Below are 25,491 nucleotides of genomic sequence, written 5' to 3'. Positions count from 1 at the left end.
GATTGATCTTTATTCACCTTATGTTGTTCTTTTGTTTTCTAAATGAATATATATATATATGTATGTTTACATACACTACCATTCAAAAGTTTGCATTTTGTAAGAATATTTTAAGAAGTTTTTGAAAGAAGTATCCTATGCTCACTAAGGCTGCATTTATTTGATCAGTAAAAAAGTTTTCTATTTTGCTTTAATGTAACTTTTCCTGTGATTCCAGTCTTTATTCACTTGGTCCGTCAGAAATCATTCTAATATGCTGATTTAGTGCTTCTTATTATCAGTTGAAAACAGTTGTGCTGTTTAATATTTTGTGGAAACCGTGATTTAAAAAAAAATGATTCAGGATTCTTTGATCAATAGAAAGTTCAAAAGAACAGCATTTATTTGAAATAGAAATATTTTGTAACATTAATGTTACAAATAGTCTTTACTGCAAAAAAAAAAAAATCTTACTGAACCCATACTTTTAAATGGTAGTGGTACTAGTTAAAAAAAAAATTTGTTTCTACTTCCAGACTGACTCAGATGTAGTAATTCTCATAACTGGTGTGCTGGTGTTGATCACTTTACTACCCATGATTCCTCAAACCAACAAACAACTTCTGTGCGAGTACTTTGATATCTTTGGACGGCTTGCTGCATGGAACCAACGTCACCCAGGTACTCTGGCATAAATATTGCAAACAGATTTGTCTTTTGTAATTCTTTTAGCTATATATCTTTGAAGTGTTATGTTTAGATGGTAGAAACATAACTTGGTGTAAAGGTACTCTTTCTATGGATGTGTCCTGTAGGTGTTCAGGGTGTGTTTGCAGTCCATCTACATGCCAGCGTGTACTCACTTTTTCATCGTTTATATGGGATGTATCCTTGTAACTTTGTTTCATATTTACGTGCCCACTATAGTATGAAAGAAAATGTTGACACATTTGAGGAAGTGGTGAAGGTGAGCTCACAATTTTTAAGAATTGTCACTTAAAATTACACACAAAAGTAATTTTTACTATGCCCAAATCCATTTTATAATTTCCTTCTGTTTTTACGTCAGCCCATGTTAGAGCATGTACGGATACATCCTGAGCTCATCACTGGAACCAAAGACTACGAGGTTGATCCAATTAGGTATGTAAAATGAAATATGTTTTTTTGTTAGATTATAATGTGAATGTTCATACTTCAATGTTTTTAATTTTCTGTAGATGGAAGAGATTTGAACCACATGATATTGTGATTGAATGTGCCAAAATTTCGCTGGATTCTAAAGAGGCATCATCTGAAGAGGGATACTCCTCTCTGTCAGATCACATACCACGGCGCCCTGTCGACAATAGCCGATCATCCTCAGAGCTCAGTATCCATGGTAAAATGACATATAATGTGCAGTGAACTTTTCCGTTATTTAAGTCAAGTCATCCTCATTTATATAGCGCTTTTAAAAATGTAGATTGTTTCAAAGCAGCTTTACAGAGATAAACATATAATTTAAGGTAACAGAGATTGGTTTGGTTTTATAGTGGTTCTTGAAAAATGTTTTTTCCAGCTGAAGTTAGTTTTGATTGATTCACTTCCGTCTAAATGATCATTTGTTATTAAATTAGGGGCTGTTAAGACGACACCGTTCTCTCTAAACAGACTTTAAATGTGAACCTGTGTTAGACGCTGATGGCGTTCACATGCGCATTAAGAATTGATTCTATAATTATGTGCGTTTGAATATATGTGCGCAGGTTTGTAATTCCTTACAAACCATGCCTAAACAAACTACTTGTCTTGTCTATAAATTTTGATGCAGAGTTTTATTTTATCTTATCACTTTGGGTAGGTACGCGAATCGAAAAATTCCACAACGCTTTATCTGTAGAGTGGTATAGGGATCCTCCATAGGGAGAGGCTAGTTGGCACTTCAGCACTGCATTGTCATCGGGTCCAGGCGAAAGTCCTTCGTCAGATCTGGAAACGGCCTGGATCCGGCAGGCTGCGGGAAAACCTCGGGATAAACAAAGACACTAAAATTAGCGTAGATGCCATTCTTCTTATGATGTAACGAGTACATCAGGATTTAAGGGAAGTGTTCCCCGTTCCGGCTGACCTAATCTAAGCAGCCTAATATTGAATTATAGAAGTCTATAGAGTGTTATGTGAATGCTAGGTCAAAGAGATGTGTTTTTAGTCTAGCTTTGAACTGACAGACTGTGTCTGCTTCCCGGACAATGTTAGGAAGATTGTTCCAAAGTTTTGGTGCTAAATAGTAAAAGGATCTACCGCCAGCAGTCGATTTAGATATTCTAGGTATTATCAACTGGCCAGAACTTTGAGATCGCAATAGACGTGAAGGACTATAATGCGTTAAGAGCTCGCTCAAGTACTGGGGAGCTAAACCATTTAGTGCTTTGTAAGTAATCAGCAATATTTTAAAATTTATACGATGTTTAATAGGGAGCCAATGCAGTGTTGACAGAACCGGGCTAATATGGTCGTACTTCCTGGTTCTGGTAAGAACTCTAGCGGCTGCTTTTTGAACTAGCTGTAGTTTGTTTATTAAGCGTGCAGGGCAACCACCCAATAGAGCATTACAATAATCTAGCCTTGATGTCATGAACGCATGAACTAGTTGTTCCGCATTTGTCAATGAGAGCATATGACGTAATTTAGATATATTTTTAAGATGGAAAAATGCGGTTTACAGACACTAGACACGTGTCTTTCAAATGAAAGATTGGTATCAAAGAGCACACCCAGGTTCCTAACTGACGACGAAGACTTAACAGAGCAGCCATCAATTGTTAGATGGTATTCTAGGTTATTACGTGTGGAAGTTTTTTGTCCAATAATTAGAATCTCTGTTTTTTCAGAATTTAGTAGTAGAAAATTGGTGAGTTTCGTTAGGTTTGGAAGAAATATAGAGCTGAGTATCATCAGCATAACAGTGAAAGCTAATTCCATGTTTCCTAATGATATCTCCTAAAGGTAGCATGTACAGAGTGAACAGCAGCGGTCCTAGTACTGAGCCTTGTGGTACGCCATACTGAACTTGTGATCGATAAGACATCTCTTAATTTACTGCTACAAACTGATAGCGGTCAGATAAATATGATTTAAACCATGCTAATGCAATTCCACTAATGCCAACATAGTTTTCTAGTCTATTTAAGAGAATGTTGTGGTCAATGGTGTCAAATGCAGCACTAAGATCAAGTAACACTAATAGAGAGATACAACCACGATCGGATGATAAGAGCAAATCATTTGTGACTCTAATGAGAGCTGTCTCAGTGCTATGGTGCGGTCTAAATCCTGACTGGAAATCCTCGCAGATACCATTTCTTTCAAGAAAGGAACACAGTTGTGAGGATAATACCTTTTCTAGTATCTTTGACAGAAAAGGTAGATTTGAGATCGGCCTGTAATTGACTAATTCTGTACGATCTAGTTGTTTTTTAACAAGCGGTTTAATCATAGCCAGTTTAAAGGTTTTTGGTACGTATCCTAGAGACTAAGACGAATTAATGATGTTAAGAAGAGGATCTATGACTTCTGGAAGCATCTCTTTCAGTAGTTTAGTCGGTTTAGGGTCTAACATACATGTTGTCGATTTAGATGAATTAACGAGTTTGCAAAGTTCTTCCTCTCCTATGGCAACAAAAGAATCAAATTTTACCTCAGGGAGACTATAATGCACTCCCTGATGTAATGCTGTAGTAGACGGTTGCATAGTTATAATTTTGTCCCTAATATTATCAATCTTATAAGTGAAGAAGTTCATAAAGTCATTACTGCTGTGTTTTTGGAAACTTCTGGGCTTGAAGCTTTCTTTTTCGTTAGTGTAGCCACTTTTTCAAATAAATACCTATTTGGTATGCTTCTCTGTAGCCCAGGTCAGGCGCTTCTGCCGCTGTTTCTGGTTCAAAAGTGGCTTGACCTGGGGAATGCGGCACCTGTAGCCCATTTCCTGCACACGCCTGTGCACGGTGGCTCTGGATGTTTCTACTCCAGACTCAGTCCACTGCTTCCGCAGGTCCCCCAAGGTCTGGAATCGGTCCTTCTCCACAATCTTCCTCAGGGTCCGGTCACCTCTTCTCGTTGTGCAGCGTTTTTTGCCACACTTTTTCCTTCCCACAGACTTCCCACTGAGGTGCCTTGATACAGCACTCTGGGAACAGCCTATTTGTTCAGAAATTTCTTTCTGTGTCTTACCCTCTTGCTTGAGGGTGTCAATGATGGTCTTCTGGACAGCAGTCAGGTCGGTGGTCGTGCGTCTTACCCATGATTGCGGTTTTGAGTAATGAAACAGGCTGGGAGTTTTTAAAAGCCTCAGGAATCTTTTGCAGGTGTTTAGAGTTAATTAGTTGATTCAGATGATTAGGTTAATAGCTCGTTTAGAGACCCTTTTCATGATATGCTGATTTTTTGAGATAGGAATTATGGGTTTTCAAGAGCTGTATGCCAAATTCATCAGTATTAAAACAATAAAAGACCTGAAATATTTCAGTTGGTGTGCAATGAATCTAAAATATATGAAAGTTTAATTTTTATCATTACATTATGTAAAATATTGAACTTTATCACAATATGCTAATTTTTTGAGAAGGACCTGTATATTAAAAATCACCAACAATTAGGACTTTATCTGCAGTCAATACTAATTCTGATAGAAAGTCAGCAAATTCTTTGATAAAATCTTTATGGTGCCCTGGTGGCCTGTATACAGTTGCCAGCAGAATTCTGATTATAATTACCAAAACAAATATATACACATATGAGACAAAACATTATGACCACCTGCCTAATGGAGTGGATCGGATTTGTTGGCCCAGCACATCCCACAAATGCTCAGACAGATTGAGATCTGGGGAATTTAGAGGCCAGAGCAACACCTTGAACGCTTCACCATGTTCCTCAAACCATTCCTGAACAATGTGTGCAGTGCAGTGTGACAGGGTGCATTATGTTGCAGAAAGAGGCCACTCCACCAGGGAACACTATTGTCATGAAGGGGTGTACCTAGTTTGCAACGTTTAGGTAAGTGGCAATTAGGGCTGCACGGTTAATCGAATTTTAATCGCGATAACGATATCTGCCTCTCTCGATTAATTTTAAATAATCGTCGCGATATTTGCCTACTCATTATTTATCCTGAAAACCGCTTCTTTTTTCAACACTAGCGTTGATATTTGTAGTTGCCAGATGTTAATAACTTAAATCCCCCCCAAAAGAGCTTTTTTTTTTTACATGTTCTGACCGGTGTTTTACTTAATCTGTGCAATCTGGAAACCCTGTGCACGCTCACTCTACACTGAGGGAAAAGCACTGATGATCTTAAGCGATCTCCATAGTGATATTCTGCTTACATGAAATTATCATACAGCCAGTCTGTTTCTTCACAAGCCACTTGTGCTGTTTGTGTGACTAAATCTGCCAATTAAACCTTCAGCGATTTATTTGGAAAAAATCAAAACATGGATCTCCACCTTATTGTTTGGGATTATGTTTGCAGAATTAAATGAACAATAATTTGGAATTATTGAAATGATGAGGGGTTTTACTGTTCTATCTTTTGAAGTTTAAGGTTTGACCAGTTTTCTTGATGTGAATCAGTTGAAAACGACAGCCTCTGACAGTTTTGTCTATCAACAAGTAGGCCATCGTTCTTTGCAATATGAATTTGCGGAGCGATCTGGATCTGTAGTTTGTCTCATTTGCAACCAAATTGTCGCTTAGATCTAATGTGAAGGCACATCACAATCTAAACCATGCATCATCTAAACCATGCATTTTGTATTGACTTGCTACCTACAGGCCTTTTAGGTGAAGTGTAGGTCGGTAAAGAACGTGCGACATGGCCGTTAGGCCTATTACATTACAACTTTTGATAATTATGCAATTTATATATGTCTCTTCTCTTTCTCTGTAATTCATCAAATGAGAATAATCATGATTAATTATCGTGATTATAATTTTGAGCAAAATAATCGTAATTAAATTTGCAATGCAATGCAGGCAATTGTCAAATTTACATCCACATGAATGGCTGGACCCAGGGTTTCCCAGCAGAACATTGCCCGGAGCATCACACTCCCTCCACCGGCTTGTCGTTGTCCCACAGTGCATCCAGGTGCCATCACTTCCCCACGTACACAGCCATCCATATAATGCAAAAGAGGATGGGACTGATAGAACCAGGCTACTTTCTTCTACTGCTCAATGGTCCAGTTGTAGGTTACCCCTGATGACCCCTGACAGTGGATAAGGGGTCATCATGGGCACATTGACCGGTCTGTGGCTTCGTAGCCCTATATGCAGCATGGTGCGATGCACTGTGTGTTGTGACATTCCTCCCATAACCATCATTTTACATTTTTCTGTGACTTGTGCCACAGTAGACCTTTAGTCGGTTTGGACCAGATGGGATATCCTTTGTTGCCCTCTTGCATCAATGAGTCTTGGATGCCCAACATCCTGTCGCTGGTTTGTGGTTTGTCCCTCTTTGGACCACTTCTCACCACTGGTGACCTGGAGCCACCGACATGCCTTCCATTTCAGAGATACTCTCACCCATTTTTCTAGCCATAACAATTTGGCCCTAGTCAAAGATGCTCAGATCTTTATTCCTGCCCATTCCTCCTGCATCCAACATGTTGACTCTGAGAACTGATTGTTCGCTCACCGTCTAATTAACCCAGACCTTGCCATGTGACCTTGTTAGGAGATTTTTTTTTCACTTCACCTGTGAGTGGCCATAATGTTTTAGACTGTGTGTGTATGTGTATATATATATATATATATATATATATATATATATATACACACACTCACCTAAAGGATTGTTAGGAACACCTGTTCAATTTCTCATTAATCCAATTATATAATCAACCAATCACATGGCAGTTGCTTCAATGCATTTAGGGGTGAGGTCCTGGTCAAGACAATCTCCTGAACTCCAAACTGAATGTCAGAATGGGAAAGAAAGGTGATTCAAACAATTTTGAGCGTGGCATGGTTGTTGGTGCCAGACGGGCCGGTCTGAGTATTTCACAATCTGCTCAGTTACTGGGATTTTCACGCACGACCATTTCTAGGCTTTACAAAGAATGGTGTGAAAAGGGAAAAACATCCAGTATGCGGCAGTCCTGTGGGCGAAAATGTCTTGTTGATGCTAGAGATCAGAGGAGAATGGGCCGACTGATTCAAGCTGATAGAAGAGCTTTGACTGAAATAACCACTCGTTACAACCGAGGTATGCAGCAAAGCATTTGTGAAGCCACAACACGCACAACCTTGAGGCGGATGGGCTATAACAGCAGAAGACCCCACCGGGTACCACTCATGTCCACTACAAATAGGAAAAAGAGGCTACAATTTGCAAGAGCTCAGCAAAATTGGACAGTTGAAGACTGGAAAAATGTTGCCTGGTCTGATGAGTCTCGATTTCTGTTGAGACATTCAGATGGTAGAGTCAGAATTTGGCGTAAACATAATGAGAACATGGATCCATCATGCCTTGTTACCACTGTGCAGGCTGGTGGTGTAATGGTGTGGGGGATGTTTTCTTGGCACACTTTAGGCCCCTTAGTGCCAATTGGGCATCGTTTAAATGCCACGGCCTACCTGAAAATTGTTTCTGACCATGTCCATCCCTTTATGGCCACCATGTACCCATCCTCTGATGGCTACTTCCAGCAGGATAATTCACCATGTCACAAAGCTCGAATCATTTCAAATTGGTTTCTTGAACATGACAATGAGTTCACTGTACTAAAATGGCCCCCACAGTCACCAGATCTCAACCCAATAGAGCATCTTTGGGATGTGGTGGAACGGGAGGTTCGTGCCCTGGATGTGCATCCCACAAATCTCCATTAACTGCAAGATGCTATCCTATCAATATGGGCCAACATTTCTAAAGAATGCTTTCAGCACCTTTTTGAATCAATGCCACATAGAATTAAGGCAGTTCTGAAGGCGAAAGGGGGTCAAACACAGTATTAGTATGGTGTTCCTAATAATCCTTTAGGTGAGTGTGTGTGTATATATATATATATATATATATATATATATATAGATACATATATACATTCATCAACTAAACAACTATGATAGAAATTATTTTACTACCAACTCTTCATCTCTAAAGGAGATTTACATTTACATTTATTCATTTAGCTGACGCTTTTATCCAAACCGACTTACAATTGCTATATTTCAGAGGTTGCACGCCTCTGCGGCAACTAGGGGTTAAGTGTCTTTCTCAGGGACACATTGGTGTCTCACAGTGGATTCGAACCCGGGTCTCTCACACCAAAGGCATGTATCTTATCCACTGCGCCATCACTACCCCTTTTAGATTAGATTAGATTCAAAGTTTTACATTGAATAAAACTTTTTCTTACAATGACTTTTTTTGTGTATTTAATAGTTAATACAATCTTCACATTTTTCCTGTGAGAATACTGATTGTGAATCTTACCTACTTTTCTCCTAACAGAAATCACATCTGTCACACCAATGGCTGCTATTCGTCAGTCTCTTTCTCTGTCACTACCTTATCTCACTGTAACCCAAGACTCAGGTTCTAGCGCACAGGCCTCCAACCATCAAGTAAGCATTTTCCAATTATTGATCCAATAATGTATAAAATTTTTACTATGGTGTGGAAACGATTCTGTAAATATAAGATATTGGTCATATTGTCCAACCCTACTATTACCTTATGAGAAATTTTATTTCATGATAATGATATATAGCCCTACATAGTTATTTTGTTCTGGAAATAAGGTTGTTAAAACATAGCCTATCTAATGTACAGTAAAAAGTAAAAGTTCTCAAGCATATTAAAGACAACTAAACGGTCAGTAATAAAATAAGAACAATGAATGTAAATACAAGCATTATGACAAATAAATACAATAGAAAAAAGATACAAATTAAAGTGTGCTTTAAAGGTGCAGTAAGTGATTCAAACCTTCCAGCTTATATCTCTCCAGCGCTGGAAAGCTTTTCTAATATTAACTCGGGTCTTAAAGCTCTTGCCTGATCATAATCCTTCTTTTTCCAGTGATATTCAAGGGGTGGGCGGTATGGCAAAAATATCACAATTTTTTTCAGGAAATTCACGATTTTATCACGATTAGGGCTGCAACTAACGATTATTTTGATAATCGATTAATCGGACGATTATTTTTTCGATTAATCGGATAGAACTTAAATTAGATTTTTTTTTTTTATTATAACTAAATAAAACCGTAAATCAGGGTATTTATGTGTAAAAGTGTACTTTAAAAAGTGCAAAAGCCACACATTGAGTTTTACTAATATCAATATTTGCATTGTTTTTAATGATAATTGCTGATGGCAAGTTGACAAACATGATTATTGGTAAAAAATGATATCCAACATATTATGTTTTAACACAATTTTTGTTAAAACAAATTTACACAGACATGTTGTTCAGATGTGAATATCTGAACTAAAAACAAACTAAAAACATCTAAAATATATAATTCATTTAATTTTTATTTAAAATTAATTATATATAAGGAATATAAGGATAAAGAATATAATATATATTATATATATAATATATAAAAGAATATAATATAAGGATAAATTGATTAAATAAATATAGAAAGACTGAAAACAATTGTGTGAATGTAGAGCCGCAGTAGATCGCGTTTGAAAAACAATTAAAACTTAGTAGACAAATGCTATAAAAAGAGAACGGAATGGAGGTAACGTTACCCAGCAAGCTAACAGGCTTGAGTAAAGGACAGGAGAAATTATGCATTAGTGCACAAGCATTCGCTGAAAACCATTGAGTACAGTGACTAAAAAACAATATTTTACTGCTGCTGTTATTAACTGCCTTTGTATTTAATGCTTCACTTTGTAAACACCGTTTTAATTTAACCTATTTCTGCGGTAGCGCTATTTTAATCCATCACTTACGTTGCGAGCGAACTGATTGCACAACCTGATGCTCGAGACAAAATGCAGACATCCCGGAAGTCCCGGGAGTCTCCCGCATATTGATTGCGGCTCCCTGATGCCCGCGAATTAGTTAAAACTCCCGAAATCTAGAGCGCGCAAGCATGAGCGCGCATTCGAGACAGAAGAGACTGCTCCAAACCGTGTAGCGCACGCGCTCGGCAGAGCGCCTGAGGGAGAGAGACCCTGCGTGTGTGTGCGTACCAGTAAACGCTCCCCGTGACGTAAGCAGACCAACTAATCGATAATGACATTCGTTGACAACGATTTTCATAATCGATTATAATCGATTTTATCGATTAGTTGTTGCAGCCCTAATCACGATTCTTTTTCATGTTGGTTTTACTATTTTGCAAGTGACTGAGCATTACAGCTAAACTAATGTCCCTATTTTAAAAACAAAGCCTTAGCTAACAAAATATCAAATAAAAATGAATGGCACACATTTAGGCCAAAGTGGCGAAGATAAAAATCTTTTTCATTATTTTCAAAGATGTACATAATCAGTGCTTTAATTTTGCAGTTACAGTAAGTGTATTTAACAATAGCATTAGAAGAAAATGAAACAACTAAATGAACCAATATGAAAATAAAACACTACATAGACCTCAATGTATAAATTAAACATTGATTCTTATTAAAGCTACTATTAAAGTTCTCAGAGCAGTGAGTGATTTTCTCTTTGTGTTTTGTATTTTTAACATTAAAGGTACAATATGCAAGGATTTTTCGCCACCAGGGGTCGCTAACCTCTTACAATTACAAAATCGTATACTGATGAGGTATATTCCACATTAAGCTGAATTATGGATCTTGTCGTCAAGCTGATGGATCTTTTATGGATGAGTGAATACATTAATGTTTTAACATGACTGTGGTATGAAGCAGGGCGCGATCGCTAGACGTATACCAGCGCCAACGTTAGAATAACATACAGATCATATTCTAACATTTCATCATGTTGAACTAAATAACATTGATTAACATTGATAACATTTGTTTTATGTACATTTGCATACCTGTCTAAAAGTACATGCAACACTCGCGTCTCTGTCAAGTCGAAGTTAGTCGCAGACGTGGAGCTCTCGGCATCTCGAAAGATGTTGATCTTCGTTTTAGTCCTCTTTTTGTCTCAAAGTCTGCTTGCCATGGTCCAAAATGTTTGAACAAAACAACAACAGCGTGAGCGTCCTGCTAGGCATAACGGGCCAGTTGTCAACGTCTGTCGCCATGGTTACTATGGCAGTATGAGGTCAAACCTGGCGGAAACCGAGGGTAACGCGGATATGACGTCATTGACTGGCGACTCCTCACCCCTGCTCACACGCCCCATTTCCTTGGTTAAAATCGCAATTTTCCCACAATTTCATATTGTTTGAAACATTTGGGATATTGTAAGTAATCAACTAAACAAAATATATAACATTGGCCTAGTGGTTTTTGGATATTTTACTGCAAAAATCCTACATATTGTACCTTTAAAGGGATAGTTCCCCCCTAAAATTAAAATTGTCATTTACTCTCTCAAGTTGTTTTAAACCCGAATAAGTTTCTTTCTTCTGTTGAAAATAAAAGATATTTTGAAAAATGCAGGTAACCAAACAGTTGCTGGTCCTCAGTGACCGACTTCCAATGTATATTTATTCCTCCTATGTAAGTCAATGGATACCAGCAACTGTTTGGTTTGACACATTCTTCAAAATATCTTCCTTTGTGTTCAGCATAAGAAAGAAATTAATAGAGGTTTAGAACAACATTAGAGTGAGTAAATAATGACAGAATTTTCATTTTTGGGTGAACTATTCATTGTATCACAAGCAGCAGCTTGTTTACTATTAGGCTTCTGTCACTTTAAGACCGGCATGTGACGCGCCTAATATACATTCATATGACACATGCACCATATTTTCTTTCAAATGTTTGCTTTTACTTTAGACATAACCAACTGTGTTTATGTAAACCTTGTGTGTTTGTCAGTATTAGCACAATAAGACTCTAAAGATAACTTAGGTTTTTAGTGCCTGTGCGCTTTGGGTGTATGCGTTTATAAAAAAGTGCATGTTAGAACAGCGCATCAGCATGCGAATGAAATGTTTAACCAGCAAGGCTTTAAAGCACATGCAAATAATGAACTTTTGTGTATTGCAGTGTCCTGTACCTCTGCGTTAACATGTGATGTGAATGTACGTCACGTTGTACCATATGTTGAGATGGAGGCGCCAGAACTGAACTGATATAATGCACTGTAGCACAATACTTTGATTTGTATTCTAAAGCAGATCTTGGAAACATTTTAATCGTCCACGATCAAAAATCGTGATATCGCACACCCCTACTCTACTCTAACATCTACTCTAACTCTTTTGTAATGACTCTCAGCTGTCTCTCTTTCGATAGTCTTCCTTCAAATCTCCCTCTTGCTCACTCTCTCTTCCCGCATCATGAGTGTATACACCCACTACTGCTGATTGGCTTCAAGTTTGTTGCGGTGCTCAGTCCGATCCACTTTCAGCAGCATTTTTCAGAAATCATTTACTGCACCTTTAAGTTATTCAGGTAGATCTCGGCTGTTTCACAGAAGTAAGAAATAATGCAGAAATTAAATGGTGAAATGTAAAAATAAAACTCTGCTTTGTCTTCACTGTATGAAATAAATAAACTGTTTGCTGATTCTCATTAAAGCTAAAGTTATTCAGTCAAGAGCAGTGAGTGATTTTTCTCTTTTTCTTTTGTTGTTTGATTAAAATTAAGGACACAGACAAGTATGTCAGGCTGCTGTCACTTTAAGACCTAATGCACAGATTAGATGTACTGATATAGTACCAATTTGATATGTATATATGTACATCCAATTTCTTTCTCAACTTATTTTGTTCACTTAAGAGATAGCTGACTGTTTTTATGTAAATACTCAGCAAGGAGGGCATTTTGACAGAACGGTATATTGCTTACCCCTAGTAAATAGTTACCAAATTGTTCAGAAAGTCTAAACAAGCCTCTAAAAATAGATTTGCACTTATATGATCTATTACTGCATGAATGTACGTATGTTTGGTCCATCAACAGAATGATGAGATGAACTCCTCAGGGATGAAGGAGGAGATGTGGAGCCCTTCCTCAATGTGTGGGATGACCACCCCTCCCAGCTCTAGAGGAATGTCCCCCACCACAGTTTCTGACATCTCACATAGTGCCTCCCACCTCTCAGGACGGAACCCCAGCACATCAGGTCAGCCAAACGAACTCTTCTCTATAAAGCAGAATGGTTCTTTTTGTTTGTTTGGTATCTCGGATGGCTTCAGGTGTTTTTTTTTGTTGTTTTTTGTTTTTACTTTTTTTTTTTTCAGGTGATGGAAAATGGGCCCTATCTCCCTCCATGCCTTCAGGGTTATCTCCTCTCCCATCACTTTCAGAGGACATAGGGCAATCTACCCAAAATACCAGCAGTACTCAGGCTAAGGTACATTGACGTATAAAGCATTTGCTTTGTTACTTATTAAACTCCTTCAGAGTGTTCATGTTTTCATGAAAATGCTTTACTGTCTAAAACTGCTCAGGTGATTCAGACGGGCAAAGAACTGAAAAAAGTAACACCCAGAAGTATTAATAACAACGGTGAGAATATTTGCTGATATGTATACAGTGTCATTTCATTGAGTAAGTGACACACATATTAATATGCTTTGCTTTTGCCACTTTTAGGAGGTGTAGTTGATGCCAAGACACCAGCGTCATTGTCACAGCTCTCTGACATTGTCGAAAGGATAGACGGGGAGAGAGAGGATGGTGAGAGTGGTGACATCATGCATAGCAATCAGCTTTTCAAGTGTTTTCAATCATCCCTTGGTTTTGAATGAGCTCTGCTTTCATCAACATCCCTAACCTTTTCTTTCTAGACACCATCAATGAGGAGATTTTGGGTCTGACCAACAGGAGACTGGACTTCGGAATGAGGCCAGGCCTGGATTGCTCTTTTTCCGGCTCCTTGGACACTCTTCTCTCATCTCACCCCAGCCATGAGCAGAATTTAGTGTCCACACCCGACAGGGTTGAATGCTCTGACAAAGGTGGAGATCAGCAACCTTCCTGGTCCCACTGGCCCGCTTTCACCCCCATCGAGAACGGGAAGAGCAGTAAAGTATCTCTGTCTGATCTGACGAAGGAATCCATGCCTTATGAGCCGCTCTTCGACCTTGCCCTGCCTAAGGTAGCATCTTTGTTTTTGGAGAGGAAGACCGCAGAGGCCTTTCAAAGGGCTGAAGGAGAAAAGGAGGACCGAGAGGAGCTGGAGGGGGAGGATCTTTCTGCCACCTCCCCTCTGGAGGTATTGGACCGTGTTATTCAGCAGGGTCACGACACTCATGAGAAAGTGCTGAAGAGGTATGCTTCTGTTCTTCTGACTTCTAATATGACCAGTGAAAGTGTTTTAGAGGAAATGTGACGGAACGGTGTCCATTTGCTCTCACACAGAACCCTGTCCTCTCCAAGCCAATCAGCAGACCCACACTCTGGAGGTAAACAACATAGCAATAAAGGAAAAGGTATTTAGAAATTTTACTAATTTATAGGCTCTCCGTGCTCAAGATGATTGTGTTCTCCAACTTTTCTCCTACAACTGTTCCTGTTTGTTTTCCTGCCACTTTTCTTTAAAAACAATTTTTTTTTCTCATTCTTCTACTGTCTTCTATGTAGTTCACTATCAAATCCTTAGAAACAGCTTTGTGGTGGTCCTGATCAGGACATCGTTTTCCCTGGCAACTGTTCTATAGGGTCGGCAGTCTTACAAAGATATCAATAGCAGGATTAGTTTTAACATTATGTAACCATTATTGACATTAAATATTCGTTCAAAATCACCGTGCATTAATGCTGCATATTTATACCTGAGAATGCTTTGACAAGGGAACGTCTGCCAATCCCACTAGCTGCGTTAAACGTAGCCTATAGTTTGTATTATTTAAAATTACTTTCAAATTCCAAAGCTTGTAGAAGGTTCCTATTGGCAATGCTGATCTGGAAACCTTGAGTAAATTAACTTATCTAAGAAAATGATTCATAAAACTCATCAGTTGAGCTTGTTTACTTTCTTCACTGACACAGACGAAAATGAAAAGACTATCAGTCAAAATTCAGCTTTAGGAGGGAAGAAATACGGAAGGATAAGGAGACTAAGAGAAAAAGAAAGATTAAGATGAGAGAGCAGGTATTGACAAATAATCTAATGCATACTGACATGGTTTTAAAGCTATTTATTATCCATTTTTTTGGCCTTCAAAAGTCTTAAATTGCACATATGTAGTTTAGAGAAATCAAAATTTTCTCGGGGGAGCATGCCCCCGAACACCTTTAACTACCTCACATTTAAATGCACATGGCTGTGGGGGGTGGGGAGTAATGTGGGCTGATGTGGCTACAATGCCAGGGCTCAATTTTTGGCCCAGTGTTCAGCAATTTTACACATAGTATCGTCATCATATCAGTGTTGATGGGCCAAAATAAAACCATTAAAATATCAAGTAAATAAGTATTGTGATATGTGGTCGTGCCACAGTGACACTCTTGTCCCAAAAAATATTGCTATACCAGAATACCCAATATGTTGTCCCACGGTGAGTCATTTTTCCCTGTTGGACCTACACAAAATTTGAGGGTTCCCCACCTACCAAATCACACTTTAACCACAGTATATATATATAATATATATATATATATATATATATATATATATATATATATATATATATATATATATATATATATATATATATATATATATATATACTGTGTATATTGCTTGTGTGTATTGCAGTATACATTGTAGAAAACCAAAATATTGAAATGTCAGTTTATTATATGCAGCCCTATTGTTATTTTTTTTTCTTTACAGCACTTTTATGTTTTTTTTTTAACTGAGTGCAATGTATTTTTACAGGTCCTGTGTCTGCAGCATCAGATGAGCTGGGGATGTTGCGCAGTCAGCTGCTATTGCTGCATAACCAGCTGCTGTATGAGAGACATAAGAGAGAGCAACACGCGCTTCGTAATCGCCGTCTGTTTGGCCGTATCGTCAACACTACTGCACTAGAAGAGCAAAACAACTCCATGGTAATAAATGAAACTGGAAGGATTACCCAGGCCTGTGGAAAATTCTGCATAAAATTCAAAAACCTCTCAGTCATTAATTCCTACATTCTTTGCATACTAATTAAATAATACTTTTAGCTCGATTTATCACATTTGACCTAATCCATTCGGAGAAATTCAGTAAATGTTTCTCTATAATCAGTGCAGAAAATGTGAGGGTGTTCAGGTCTTGGCATAACTAGTGACATTACAATGATAAAACCCCTCAAAAGTGAATGAGGATGGTGATGCACAGATGCTATGAAGTTGTTGTTTTTTGCAGGTTGTTACTTAGAATTTTTGCTGTTAATGTCAGCAATTTTCCAGTGGTGTTGTTTTGTGTGTATGTGTTGCAGAAAACACAACTCAAACTTCAGGAATTTGAAATCAAGACTGTGCAGGTAAGCCTGCAGGAGGAGCAGCGGCGCTCCAGACGGGTACAGGAAGACAGGGAGGCTCTCGTGAACCAATTGCAGACTCAAATCCAGCAGCTACAGAAAGAGCGGAATGACTACTACTCAAAGATGCAGGAGCTAAAGGTGATCATAGGGTTATAGGACATGAATAATAATATAATAGTATAATTATATGGTTACTCTTATTCACTCAAAATACAGCAACAATAATTGTCCATGTTTGCCATTTTGTTGCTGGAATGTAGAAAAGAATGTGTGACATCTGTGTTAAAGGCTAATTGTTTTATGTGTTATCATTTACAGAGTGATTTGCTGGAGAATCAGAAGAAGATTGGAGAAATGGAAGCAGGGCTGCAGAAAGCCAATAACAAAGTGTGTAATATGGGACACATGCTCACCCAGCTGTCCATCAAGGTTAGACATGTTTGTGACAAAAATACTGGATATAAAACACTATCCATTACAGTGGAAGAATATTTCAATTTTTAAAAGCAAATTTTAGATGTGGCCATATTTATTGATTTGGTTGGTTTAATTTTGATTTGTGTTCCTGATTATCCAACATCAGCTAAACAATAGTGAAAACATGGAGCAGCAGATGGCTTTCCTGAACAAGCAGCTGCTGCTTTTGGGTGAAGCCAACAAGTTATGTGCAGAGGAAATTGAACGCTTGGGGCCAGAGGCTAGCAAGGTAGTCATGATTATTAACTATTGATGACTTAAATCACATCATAGCTTAAACACAGCAGATCTCTATTTTGCTTTTTTTTAAATCCAGCTAGAAAGTTATACAGCAATCCATGAAATAGTGGCTAATGTGATCAATTGTTCTATTGATATCAAGACATTAGCACCCAATCATAAGAGCTTTAAACCATTGAACTTGAGAATTACTTTGGTCTGCTCAGATCAACTCAGACTTGATCTTTTTGTGACTTTTAGGAGCTGAATATGCTACAGGCGTCTTCACTGCGTGAGGTTGAGCGTTTGAGGCAAAGCTCTCTCCAGCAGAGTCAAAGACTTGATGCCGCTCAACAGCGCATTACAGACCTTGAGACCCAGCTCGCCAAGAAAGAGCAAGTCATCCGAGAACAAAAGAAACTGCTGGAGAATGTCAAAAGCCAAGCCACGTATGTGCTTTCGTAGTCCTGAATCTTATTGAGAATTCTACTGAATCTGCATCATATTTCTATGCCCAAACACAGGGTATTATATATTTTATAATATAATATAGTGTATTATGTTATCACACGGATCCCCAAACATTTTATCAGCCGAACCCCTATAACCTAAAATATTTACTTTCCCCCATGAGATTTAAAGTTAGTATTTCAATCATTTTAAGTGCCCCTATTATGATTTTTCAAATATTCATTTTCATGCAGTGTGTAATATAGATGTCTGGGAATGTAAACGGTCTGCAATTTTGTAAAGTCAAAAAGTGCACGATAAAGTTATTGTCTCCCAAAAGAAATAATCGACTCTGAACCGTGTAAACAAGTCGTCAGGAATTCTAGTCTCACATCCATGACCTGCATACGTAACGTGGTAAAACATTTGCACAATACTCCACCTACGGACTTCATTGGTTGTCCAAGAACAACATCTACTTTGATCCGCCCTCAAACACTGTAGCTGGTTCGTGTTGTGTACATGTCAAGAAGACGCAGTTTTCTGCTCTGCAAAAGCAAATTCACTTTGCAAACACTTCCAAAGGATGGGGATGTGAAGGGTCAGTGGTTACAATTACCAGTATAAGCAGTATAACCTTCCTTTTGATGATAGCTTTTTTTTTTTTTTAAATCTCTGTGCGGTCTAAATAGGATTTACAAAACGCTTATCCATCAAAGATTGGACAGTATCCACTTTATTTGGACCAACTTATTCCTCAGAATCCCAACCTGTAAGTATGATTAATTAATGATGTATATATTTTCTACCGGGTGTTCAAAATACATAGTTTTGTGTTTTATATTGTGTAGGTCTCCGGCTAACCTGCTAACTCTCGTCATTACTGTCTCACCAAAACACTTCTGCTAAACAGCTGTGAGCCCACTATTACCTAAAGTTGTGTCCATTAATGTCTGTGGTTCTTACTACTTTGATTAATGTTAAAGGATGGAGACAAATTTGTTTTACAAACAGTCATTCACGTTTAGGGGTGTGCCGATCCGATACTCAGTATCGGTATTGCTCCGATACTAGCAATATTTGCCGGATCGGGTATCGCCAGACGAGACCATCCAAATCCGATCCGATATTGTAGCCTACGAATGTTATTGTTATACAACACAAATACACACTTGTAAAGCACTATAATGTTTCCGTGTACTATATTCCAAGTTTTCTGAAGCCATTAAATATAGTTTAATGTGAGGTACAGATTTAAATCGTTAAATTAATCTTCACCTAGGTGCTTCCCTCCGCTGCGGCTGTCAGTCATTCTCAGCACTCAAACAACGCGTCGCGCTCGGGTAAAATAGTCAACACGATGAAACTCTCTCCAAGATGAGTCAATGTTCCTATTATTATACTGTAGATCTGTAGATAAAGGTCTATGGTTTGCATAAAAGGACTTTAACGTGCTGGAGTTTCACATGTTACTTTGTACCGGGTGTCTGTTAGATCACAACTGATCAGTGATCACAACACTGGAGTAGAGAGCGATATAATTGCTCTTCACGCGCACATTAACTGAAATTTAAAACTGTTAAAAGGCTCAAACTAATGAATAAATAAAGAAATATATGTATATCTTACTTTTGTGCTTTGAACTTTTCAATGCGAAGCGCTGCGCGCCGTGACTCCTTGTTGCTTCGAGCGCATCATTCTGCACACGGGATGCGCATAAGTAATTCGTGCCGCTCTGAATTGGAGCCTTTCATATTACAATATTTTTGCGGAATGGCAGTTTATTGATAGCCTTAGTTGTTTGTCCAATCTATCATTTGTTGCTGCTTCATTAAAAAGTTGCGCTTAAAATTTAAAAATAAATGTCTTTCAATTATATAGTACATATTTTGTCTGTATTGTTTTACAAAGTAAGGGAAATAATGTTTAAGTCAAGCTTTGATGCCTTTAACAAAAGAATAATCACAGTCTCTTCCCCACAGTGAGGCATACAGATACAGTTTATTAGGTAATTTGGCACAGTTTTTTTAATTATTATTTTAGTATTGGATCGGATCGGTATCGGCCAATACTGAGTCCCAGGTATGGGAATCGGTATCGGAGGCAAAAAAGGTGGATCGTGCCACCCCTATTCACGTTAGTGCTCGGCTGACGTATGCGCTGTAATTGATACAGTTAATGATGCAGTTCCCACATGTGCACCGCAATAAATTGGATGGACATACACTTGTTAATGCTGATGGTGAGGAATTACAGTTGCAACATCTCATAATGTACGTCAAACTGAGTTGCGTATCACTGAGAAATGTCCTGCTCAAGTCATCCTTGCGATGGAGGTTCGGGTTGAATGACTAGTTCTTCCAATCTTCCAATCATCGGACTCGCGCTCGGATTGATATGATAAAATCGACGCCATCGTTAATGTAAGGTTTATAATATAATAATGTAATGTCTGTAAGAATAATGTCTTTACAAATGTGTACAGTCGCTGAGCTGTAGGAAGCCTCCGGAGCTGAAGTTCGGTTATGGTAATGGCCGTTTTGTTTCTGACACACGCTGTAAGCGGTTGACCAATCACAACAGACTGGGCTTTCTGACCAATCAGAGCAAAATAGGCTCACGGAAAGGTGGTATTAAGTGAGACTGAATCATCGGGCGAGTTGGTTGAGAGTCATTAATTTATATTATGAGAAAATGAAAGCGTTTTTTGACCTTTGTTAGATGTAAACCTGTTGTTGACGACCTCCAAAACAAAATAAGGGAACCTTTAAAATAGCATAATAGGGGCACTTTAACAACACAATCGCATGTTCACAGTTTACTGATCTTGATTAATGGTTACATGACATGTAGGTAAATTATATATTATTTAAAATGTACTTTAGTTTTATTTTACATTTTTATGATTTAAATTATTAGCTTTTCATCAGCTCATGAACCCCCTGTAATGTTTGCTAATGAGTAGTTGTTAATAGATCTTTTTGCTCTTTTTTTCAGGTTCTGTTCATCTCTTCAACCAATTCTTACTGTAAAATTTACTAATTTTATCTTTGTCTGCATTTTTTTTCTGTAGGGAGCAGCTGCAGGCTTCAGAAAACAGATATTTGGCCCAGAAGCACATCACTCAGGCATTACAATCGGAGCTGCTTGAGCTCTATAGCCAGATAGAGCTCAAAAACCTGAATACTAAAGCACCAGCAGAGCCCACTTGTGACCCCTGCAGTCCCACCAACCAGAGGTGTGGTCCATATTATTATCATACACGGATGTTTTTCCTCCACGTACTGATTTACAAATGCAAACAATCTTTCAAGACAGAAAGATGATGGGTTGCTAAATTTTGTAGAAGAATTATATTTTCATTTGTGTTTCAGGCCAAATGGAAACAGTACTGGCCCATCTGCTCCATCTCTCTCAGCTGATCCAATGAAAAGACAGGAAGGCACGCACATGTGCGTCAATGGTGAAATATCTGACGGGCCTCCACAAACACCCACGACATTCAATAATGGCAGCCAGCAAGATCTTTCCGCCCTTACCCGTTCATTTCCTGCCCTCCCCTGTGACTCCCCGCTGGCAGTTGGCTCTTACCCCAGTACCAGTAGCTTTTTGGGTAAGAGAGCCAGAGAGATGTTTCGCAACAAGAGCGAGAGCCACTATGATGGTGAACCGACTGCCCTCACCTGCCTTTCCAAGGATCTTAAGGTTCAGCCAATCACAGACCCCACAGAGAGTATAGAGTTTGAAGGGGCTACTGACCAGGCTGACCTGCAGCCCATGGACAGACCTCGAGCCTATAATATTCAGCGGCGGAGGCAGCAGGATTTGCGGATCATGGACTACAACGAGACCCTCCATGAGCATTGATTGTACACTGCTGACATGATTGTCCGCAGTTAGAAGAGGATAATTTTGGACCCAGTATTAGAACGCAACGCTCTTTTTGTTAGTGTGGTTTGCAATGTTTTAGTTCATTTTAAAAGCTCTTGTATTATGAAACGGCCAAAAAAAGGTTGTCACTTGGCAGTTGCCATATAGTCACAACAGTGGCAAGAGAACATCTTGTCTTCAAAAAACAAATGGTTCTCTTATCTCCTGTCTAATATGAATTCATTGTAATTCAGTATATTTTTGTTTTTTTATAATTGGCATTCAGTAAGCAACCGTGGTGATTATATTTTGTGGTGGCTGGATGTTATTTGGGCCTCTTTACTGTAATTTCCAGCAAATGTATTGACTTAATCACTGTATTTGCTCTTGTAATAGTACCGTTCAGTTTCTAATCCTCTTAAATTTGTCCACGCAAAATGCCCCTTTGAGTCACTGTGCGGTGAACATCGTTAATTTCTGCGTGTGTGACTCAGAAATTGCACAATACAGAGTTTGATCTCTGCAAACGAAGCACTGTAAATAGATCATGCCTCTGAAAAAACAATCAATCAGTCCGATAAAAATGTGAAAAACTAAAAAGCTATGTGGCGTAGGTGAAGTAGAATGAGAAATCGCATTTCATTGCTGAGGCAAGTCGTGTGTATATGCCATAGCAGTGCTTTGTGCACTTTGCCTATAGAGAATAAGCAAGTCTTGTGTTGTATTTCTAGTAATAGATTTTATTTTTATGCATTAATGTTTTCAACTGGGATTGTAGCGCCCAGTCACCAGTGCAATACTTCTTAGCTAATACTTCATGCCAGCTCAAAGGTATGAGTGATGATGGGAAAAAGAAACTGATTTAGATTGCTGCTTTGCAGGACGGTCAGAGCCTTATAGAACACAGGCCAGGCTGCTGTAGGTGCATTTGTCCAGTTGAGACCTATTGAGAAATGAAAATATCTTTGTGGTCTAAGATATGTCTGACGGGTGAATGTTCTTGTGTTAATAGCGTACAAAACATGGCCACTGCAATACTTCGACACACTAAACTTTGAAAGGGAGCTGCTCGCTGTAAGCCAGAAGGCTTTTGTCCCTCTATTATTTTCTTTCATTTCTGTTTTACGCAGGTCCTACCCCATCTGCAACGAACAGGCTTCATATAATAGGCTGCAGCTGGCTGAAGTAAAAGCACTTCTTTTTTAATTCAGGCCCTCTTAAGATTGCTGAACCCTAGCAGAGCAATATACTTGTCTCTTTCTAAAACACTTGCCCCAGGGCTTTGTGTTCAGTGCAAGATATAAATGGAATTTGTGAAGTGTTGTTGCAAAGAAAGTAAAATGCTGGCTTTGGCCTGCCAGCCGGGGAAATGGCTCAGAGAGTTTACAGTGAGAATTGAAATCTATGGAAATCACTACTGTTTTTCTTTCTTTTCAAATTGTTCTTATCACAGTTCACCATGAGTGTGATCTTACAGCTTGTGCTTTGTTTCCCTTTCACTCAGACTTTACGTTGTTTTTATACCAAAAGCCCTCTCAAACAATTTGTTTCACAAAATGCCTTGCTTAAAAAAGTAGGAAACCTGTCCGTCACCTGAAGTCGTTTGTCAAAAGTTATCTGAACAATGGTACAATCAGACGGTGATGGGTGTAATGGGTAACCAGGGACTCTATTTTGAATTTGAGAAAACAGATTTGTGTTCAACTTGCTATGATCAACAAAAAAATAAAATATATGTTTTGCATATTTCTGTCATAGTCATCTATTTTAAATTTATAATTGTATATAATACTTTTGTGAAAACACGTGAAAGCAAAAACATGCAAGGATTGAAAAAGTATCATCTATCTCCTTGTATTTCCTGGTGGCTTCCAAGCTGGTTTTCCAGCATGCCAGCCTCCTGTGCCTTTTTTATATCTACTCAGGTTCTCACTGGTGTGTTTACCAAGGTCTGCAACCATCCCCACATTTTTTGCCACAGTTTGTTGAGATGTTTCTGTAGCTGTTGGAGTGAGACGTTGAACACCTCCTTTACTGTAGGTGGTGAGGAGGTCTAGAGCCAGTGGAATCACGCTAACAATCCCACCATAGAAATTCCTGGCTTCATCACAGCTCAGCCGGTTGATATCATTGTGTGGGTAGCTGTGAATGAAAAAAAGAAAGAAGTATGAACGATGTTGCATTGTGGCTAATCTTGTAATCATGTTAAGATGACTCTTGAGCTTCATGTTACCATGTGATTTGATTTCAATCAATGAAAAGAAAAAGAAGCATCCTGTATCTAAATTTGTAGCTTTAATAATTTAGATATAATAATTTAATTGTTGTAAATGGTGTAATTTTTCTGTCACTTAACTGTGCCCTTAGCTGGCTGATGTTGCTGTTGGGGCTGAGGAGCTCCCTGCAAGTATCCAGGCTCTCACAGGAAGTGTTTTGGCTAGACAGTGAGGACTCGAGATGTTTTAAAACACCTCCAAGATCTGAAATAATTTCCAAAAAAAGCATAAAGATGCGTCTGTCTGTGGAATTGCTGCAGTGGTGATTCATGTACCTTTGGACCTACAGAGGAACATAATTTAATGATTTTAGGTCAAACTTCACATTTTGCTGTAATTATATATGTATTGAGTACAAATAATAAACAATATTTAATATTATCTGGAACTGATTATACGTACACATACACTACCATTCAAAAGTTTGTGTTCATTTTTTAAATTAATAAATCTATTCAGCAAGGATGCATTGAATCGATCAAAAGTGAGAGTGAAGACTTTTAAAAAAATCTAATTCAAATAAATGCTGTTCTTTTTAACTTTCTATTTCTTTAGAGAATCCTGAAAAAAAAAAACGCCACGGTTTCCTCAAAAAAATATTGACCAGCATAACTGCGTAGCTTTCAAAATAAATGATGAAAGGAAATGTTCCAAACTTTTGAACGGTAGTGTAGCCTAATTATTTCTAATAATACTATTTGAAGTAATAATATTTTTTCATCATACACTGTAAAGTGTAGCCTAATTAACTTGGAAACTATGAACGCACCGTTCATTTTTTTTGGCACTAACTAACGTCACCCTTTTCTTTTTTGTTTGTTTTTGCAACATGCATTGTTGGAAATGTTGATGAAAATTTTACATTACAGTGGAAAGATGTTATTTTTAGGTATTATTGTAAACTCTAAAGATAATCAAACTCGCACTTTATTTTTATTTTAGTGGGTAAATTTCCCCATGTATAAATGTAAACATGTTTGATAGTATTTAACGCATTATATATAGTCAATACTGCCCTCGAAGAAAAAAGGCTATTCAAATTTTACAAGCATGATGTACACTCTTTAAAGTATTTTTATAATATTGTTTAAACCTCCCCCTAGCATTTGAAATGTTGTATTGTAATTGTTATATTTTCTTCAATAAAAAAAGGAAACTATGAATGCATCATAACCTGTGCGACGGTGGAGACAGGCTCAGTTTTGTCCCTGGCGTGCTCTCTCGACCGCTCAAGAGCTGTTATAAATATAAATTGCTGTTGTTTGAAACGTTTATACTTCTCCTCAATGGAAAGTAACTGCTCTCTGGCGTCAGCCATCTCAGTTGAAGTAGTTAACCTGTTTAAAATGGATACAGTAAAGTTAGAGTGCATAAGAACAGTACTGTTTAGATTGTTGTTAGCACACAACTGTGTAAAGTTATGAGTTACAGCTTGAAAACTGAGATGTTTAGAACTGAGAAAGTGGTATTTTATTCAATATGGAAAACAATAGCGATTTTGTTGGAAGATAAACAGAAATGGTATTCATCATCACTAGACCTTACCTGTGTTGGTGCGTACTGTACAGGTCTATCAAACATATGTAAAGTGTTTCTGTTGCATTGAATTTGTGCTGCTTAGTAACAAGAGTTACAAACTCATGCGCCCTCTGGTGGCGGAGATGGCGATTGGCTGACCAAGTTACCAATGGCAA

At 38.2% G+C, this 25,491-nt stretch overlaps 2 protein-coding genes across 7 annotated transcripts in view; one reads left to right on the top strand and one right to left on the bottom strand.

Annotated features, from left to right (window-relative positions):
* Window positions 1–23,265, top strand: part of tsc1a (TSC complex subunit 1a) — a 26,441-nt gene extending 3,176 nt beyond the window's left edge. For 3 of the 6 annotated variants that reach the window (XM_077240774.1, XM_077240776.1, XM_077240775.1), the window contains exons 5-22: window positions 516–660; window positions 795–946; window positions 1,049–1,122; window positions 1,200–1,360; window positions 8,483–8,595; window positions 13,048–13,210; window positions 13,329–13,441; window positions 13,539–13,596; window positions 13,684–13,767; window positions 13,878–14,361; window positions 14,452–14,495; window positions 15,914–16,086; window positions 16,461–16,643; window positions 16,824–16,934; window positions 17,089–17,211; window positions 17,463–17,650; window positions 20,725–20,889; window positions 21,026–23,265. In XM_077240774.1, coding sequence (XP_077096889.1) covers window positions 516–660; window positions 795–946; window positions 1,049–1,122; window positions 1,200–1,360; window positions 8,483–8,595; window positions 13,048–13,210; window positions 13,329–13,441; window positions 13,539–13,596; window positions 13,684–13,767; window positions 13,878–14,361; window positions 14,452–14,495; window positions 15,914–16,086; window positions 16,461–16,643; window positions 16,824–16,934; window positions 17,089–17,211; window positions 17,463–17,650; window positions 20,725–20,889; window positions 21,026–21,518 — 3,027 coding nt within the window. In that variant the 3' untranslated portion in view covers window positions 21,519–23,265. Of the gene's footprint in view, window positions 1–515; window positions 661–794; window positions 947–1,048; window positions 1,123–1,199; window positions 1,361–8,482; window positions 8,596–13,047; window positions 13,211–13,328; window positions 13,442–13,538; window positions 13,597–13,683; window positions 13,768–13,877; window positions 14,362–14,451; window positions 14,523–15,913; window positions 16,087–16,460; window positions 16,644–16,823; window positions 16,935–17,088; window positions 17,212–17,462; window positions 17,651–20,724; window positions 20,890–21,025 lie in introns of all 6 variants that reach the window. The other 3 variants (XM_077240771.1, XM_077240772.1, XM_077240773.1) reach the window with 1 other exon arrangement.
* Window positions 22,942–25,406, bottom strand: spaca9 (sperm acrosome associated 9). Its single transcript, XM_077240777.1, has 4 exons — window positions 25,343–25,406; window positions 24,972–25,134; window positions 23,878–24,080; window positions 22,942–23,663 (listed from the first exon to the last, which is right to left on the bottom strand). Exons 2-4 carry the CDS (start codon window positions 25,113–25,115, stop codon window positions 23,366–23,368), a joined length of 645 nt encoding a protein of 214 aa, XP_077096892.1. The 5' UTR covers window positions 25,116–25,134; window positions 25,343–25,406; the 3' UTR covers window positions 22,942–23,365.
* Between the last annotated feature and the right edge of the window lie 85 nt (window positions 25,407–25,491).

Source organism: Siphateles boraxobius, unplaced genomic scaffold (assembly GCF_051911475.1).
Source record: "Siphateles boraxobius isolate OS27281-9 unplaced genomic scaffold, OSU_SipBor_1 24, whole genome shotgun sequence".
Lineage (NCBI taxonomy): Eukaryota > Metazoa > Chordata > Actinopteri > Cypriniformes > Leuciscidae > Siphateles > Siphateles boraxobius.
The sequence above is the reverse complement of the archived record's forward strand: the minus strand, read 5'-3'. Positions and strand labels throughout refer to the sequence as shown.

Coding starts and splice junctions, on each gene's coding strand:
- spaca9 (XM_077240777.1), bottom strand. CDS start 25,115: ATGGCTGACGCCAGAGAGCAGTTACTTTCCATTGAGGAGAAGTATAAA. Junction 24,081..24,971: donor CTGTCTCCACCGTCGCACAG/GTTATGATGCAT, acceptor GTTCCTCTGTAG/GTCCAAAGGTACATGAATCA. Junction 23,664..23,877: donor ATCAGCCAGCTAAGGGCACA/GTTAAGTGACAG, acceptor TTTCATTCACAG/CTACCCACACAATGATATCA.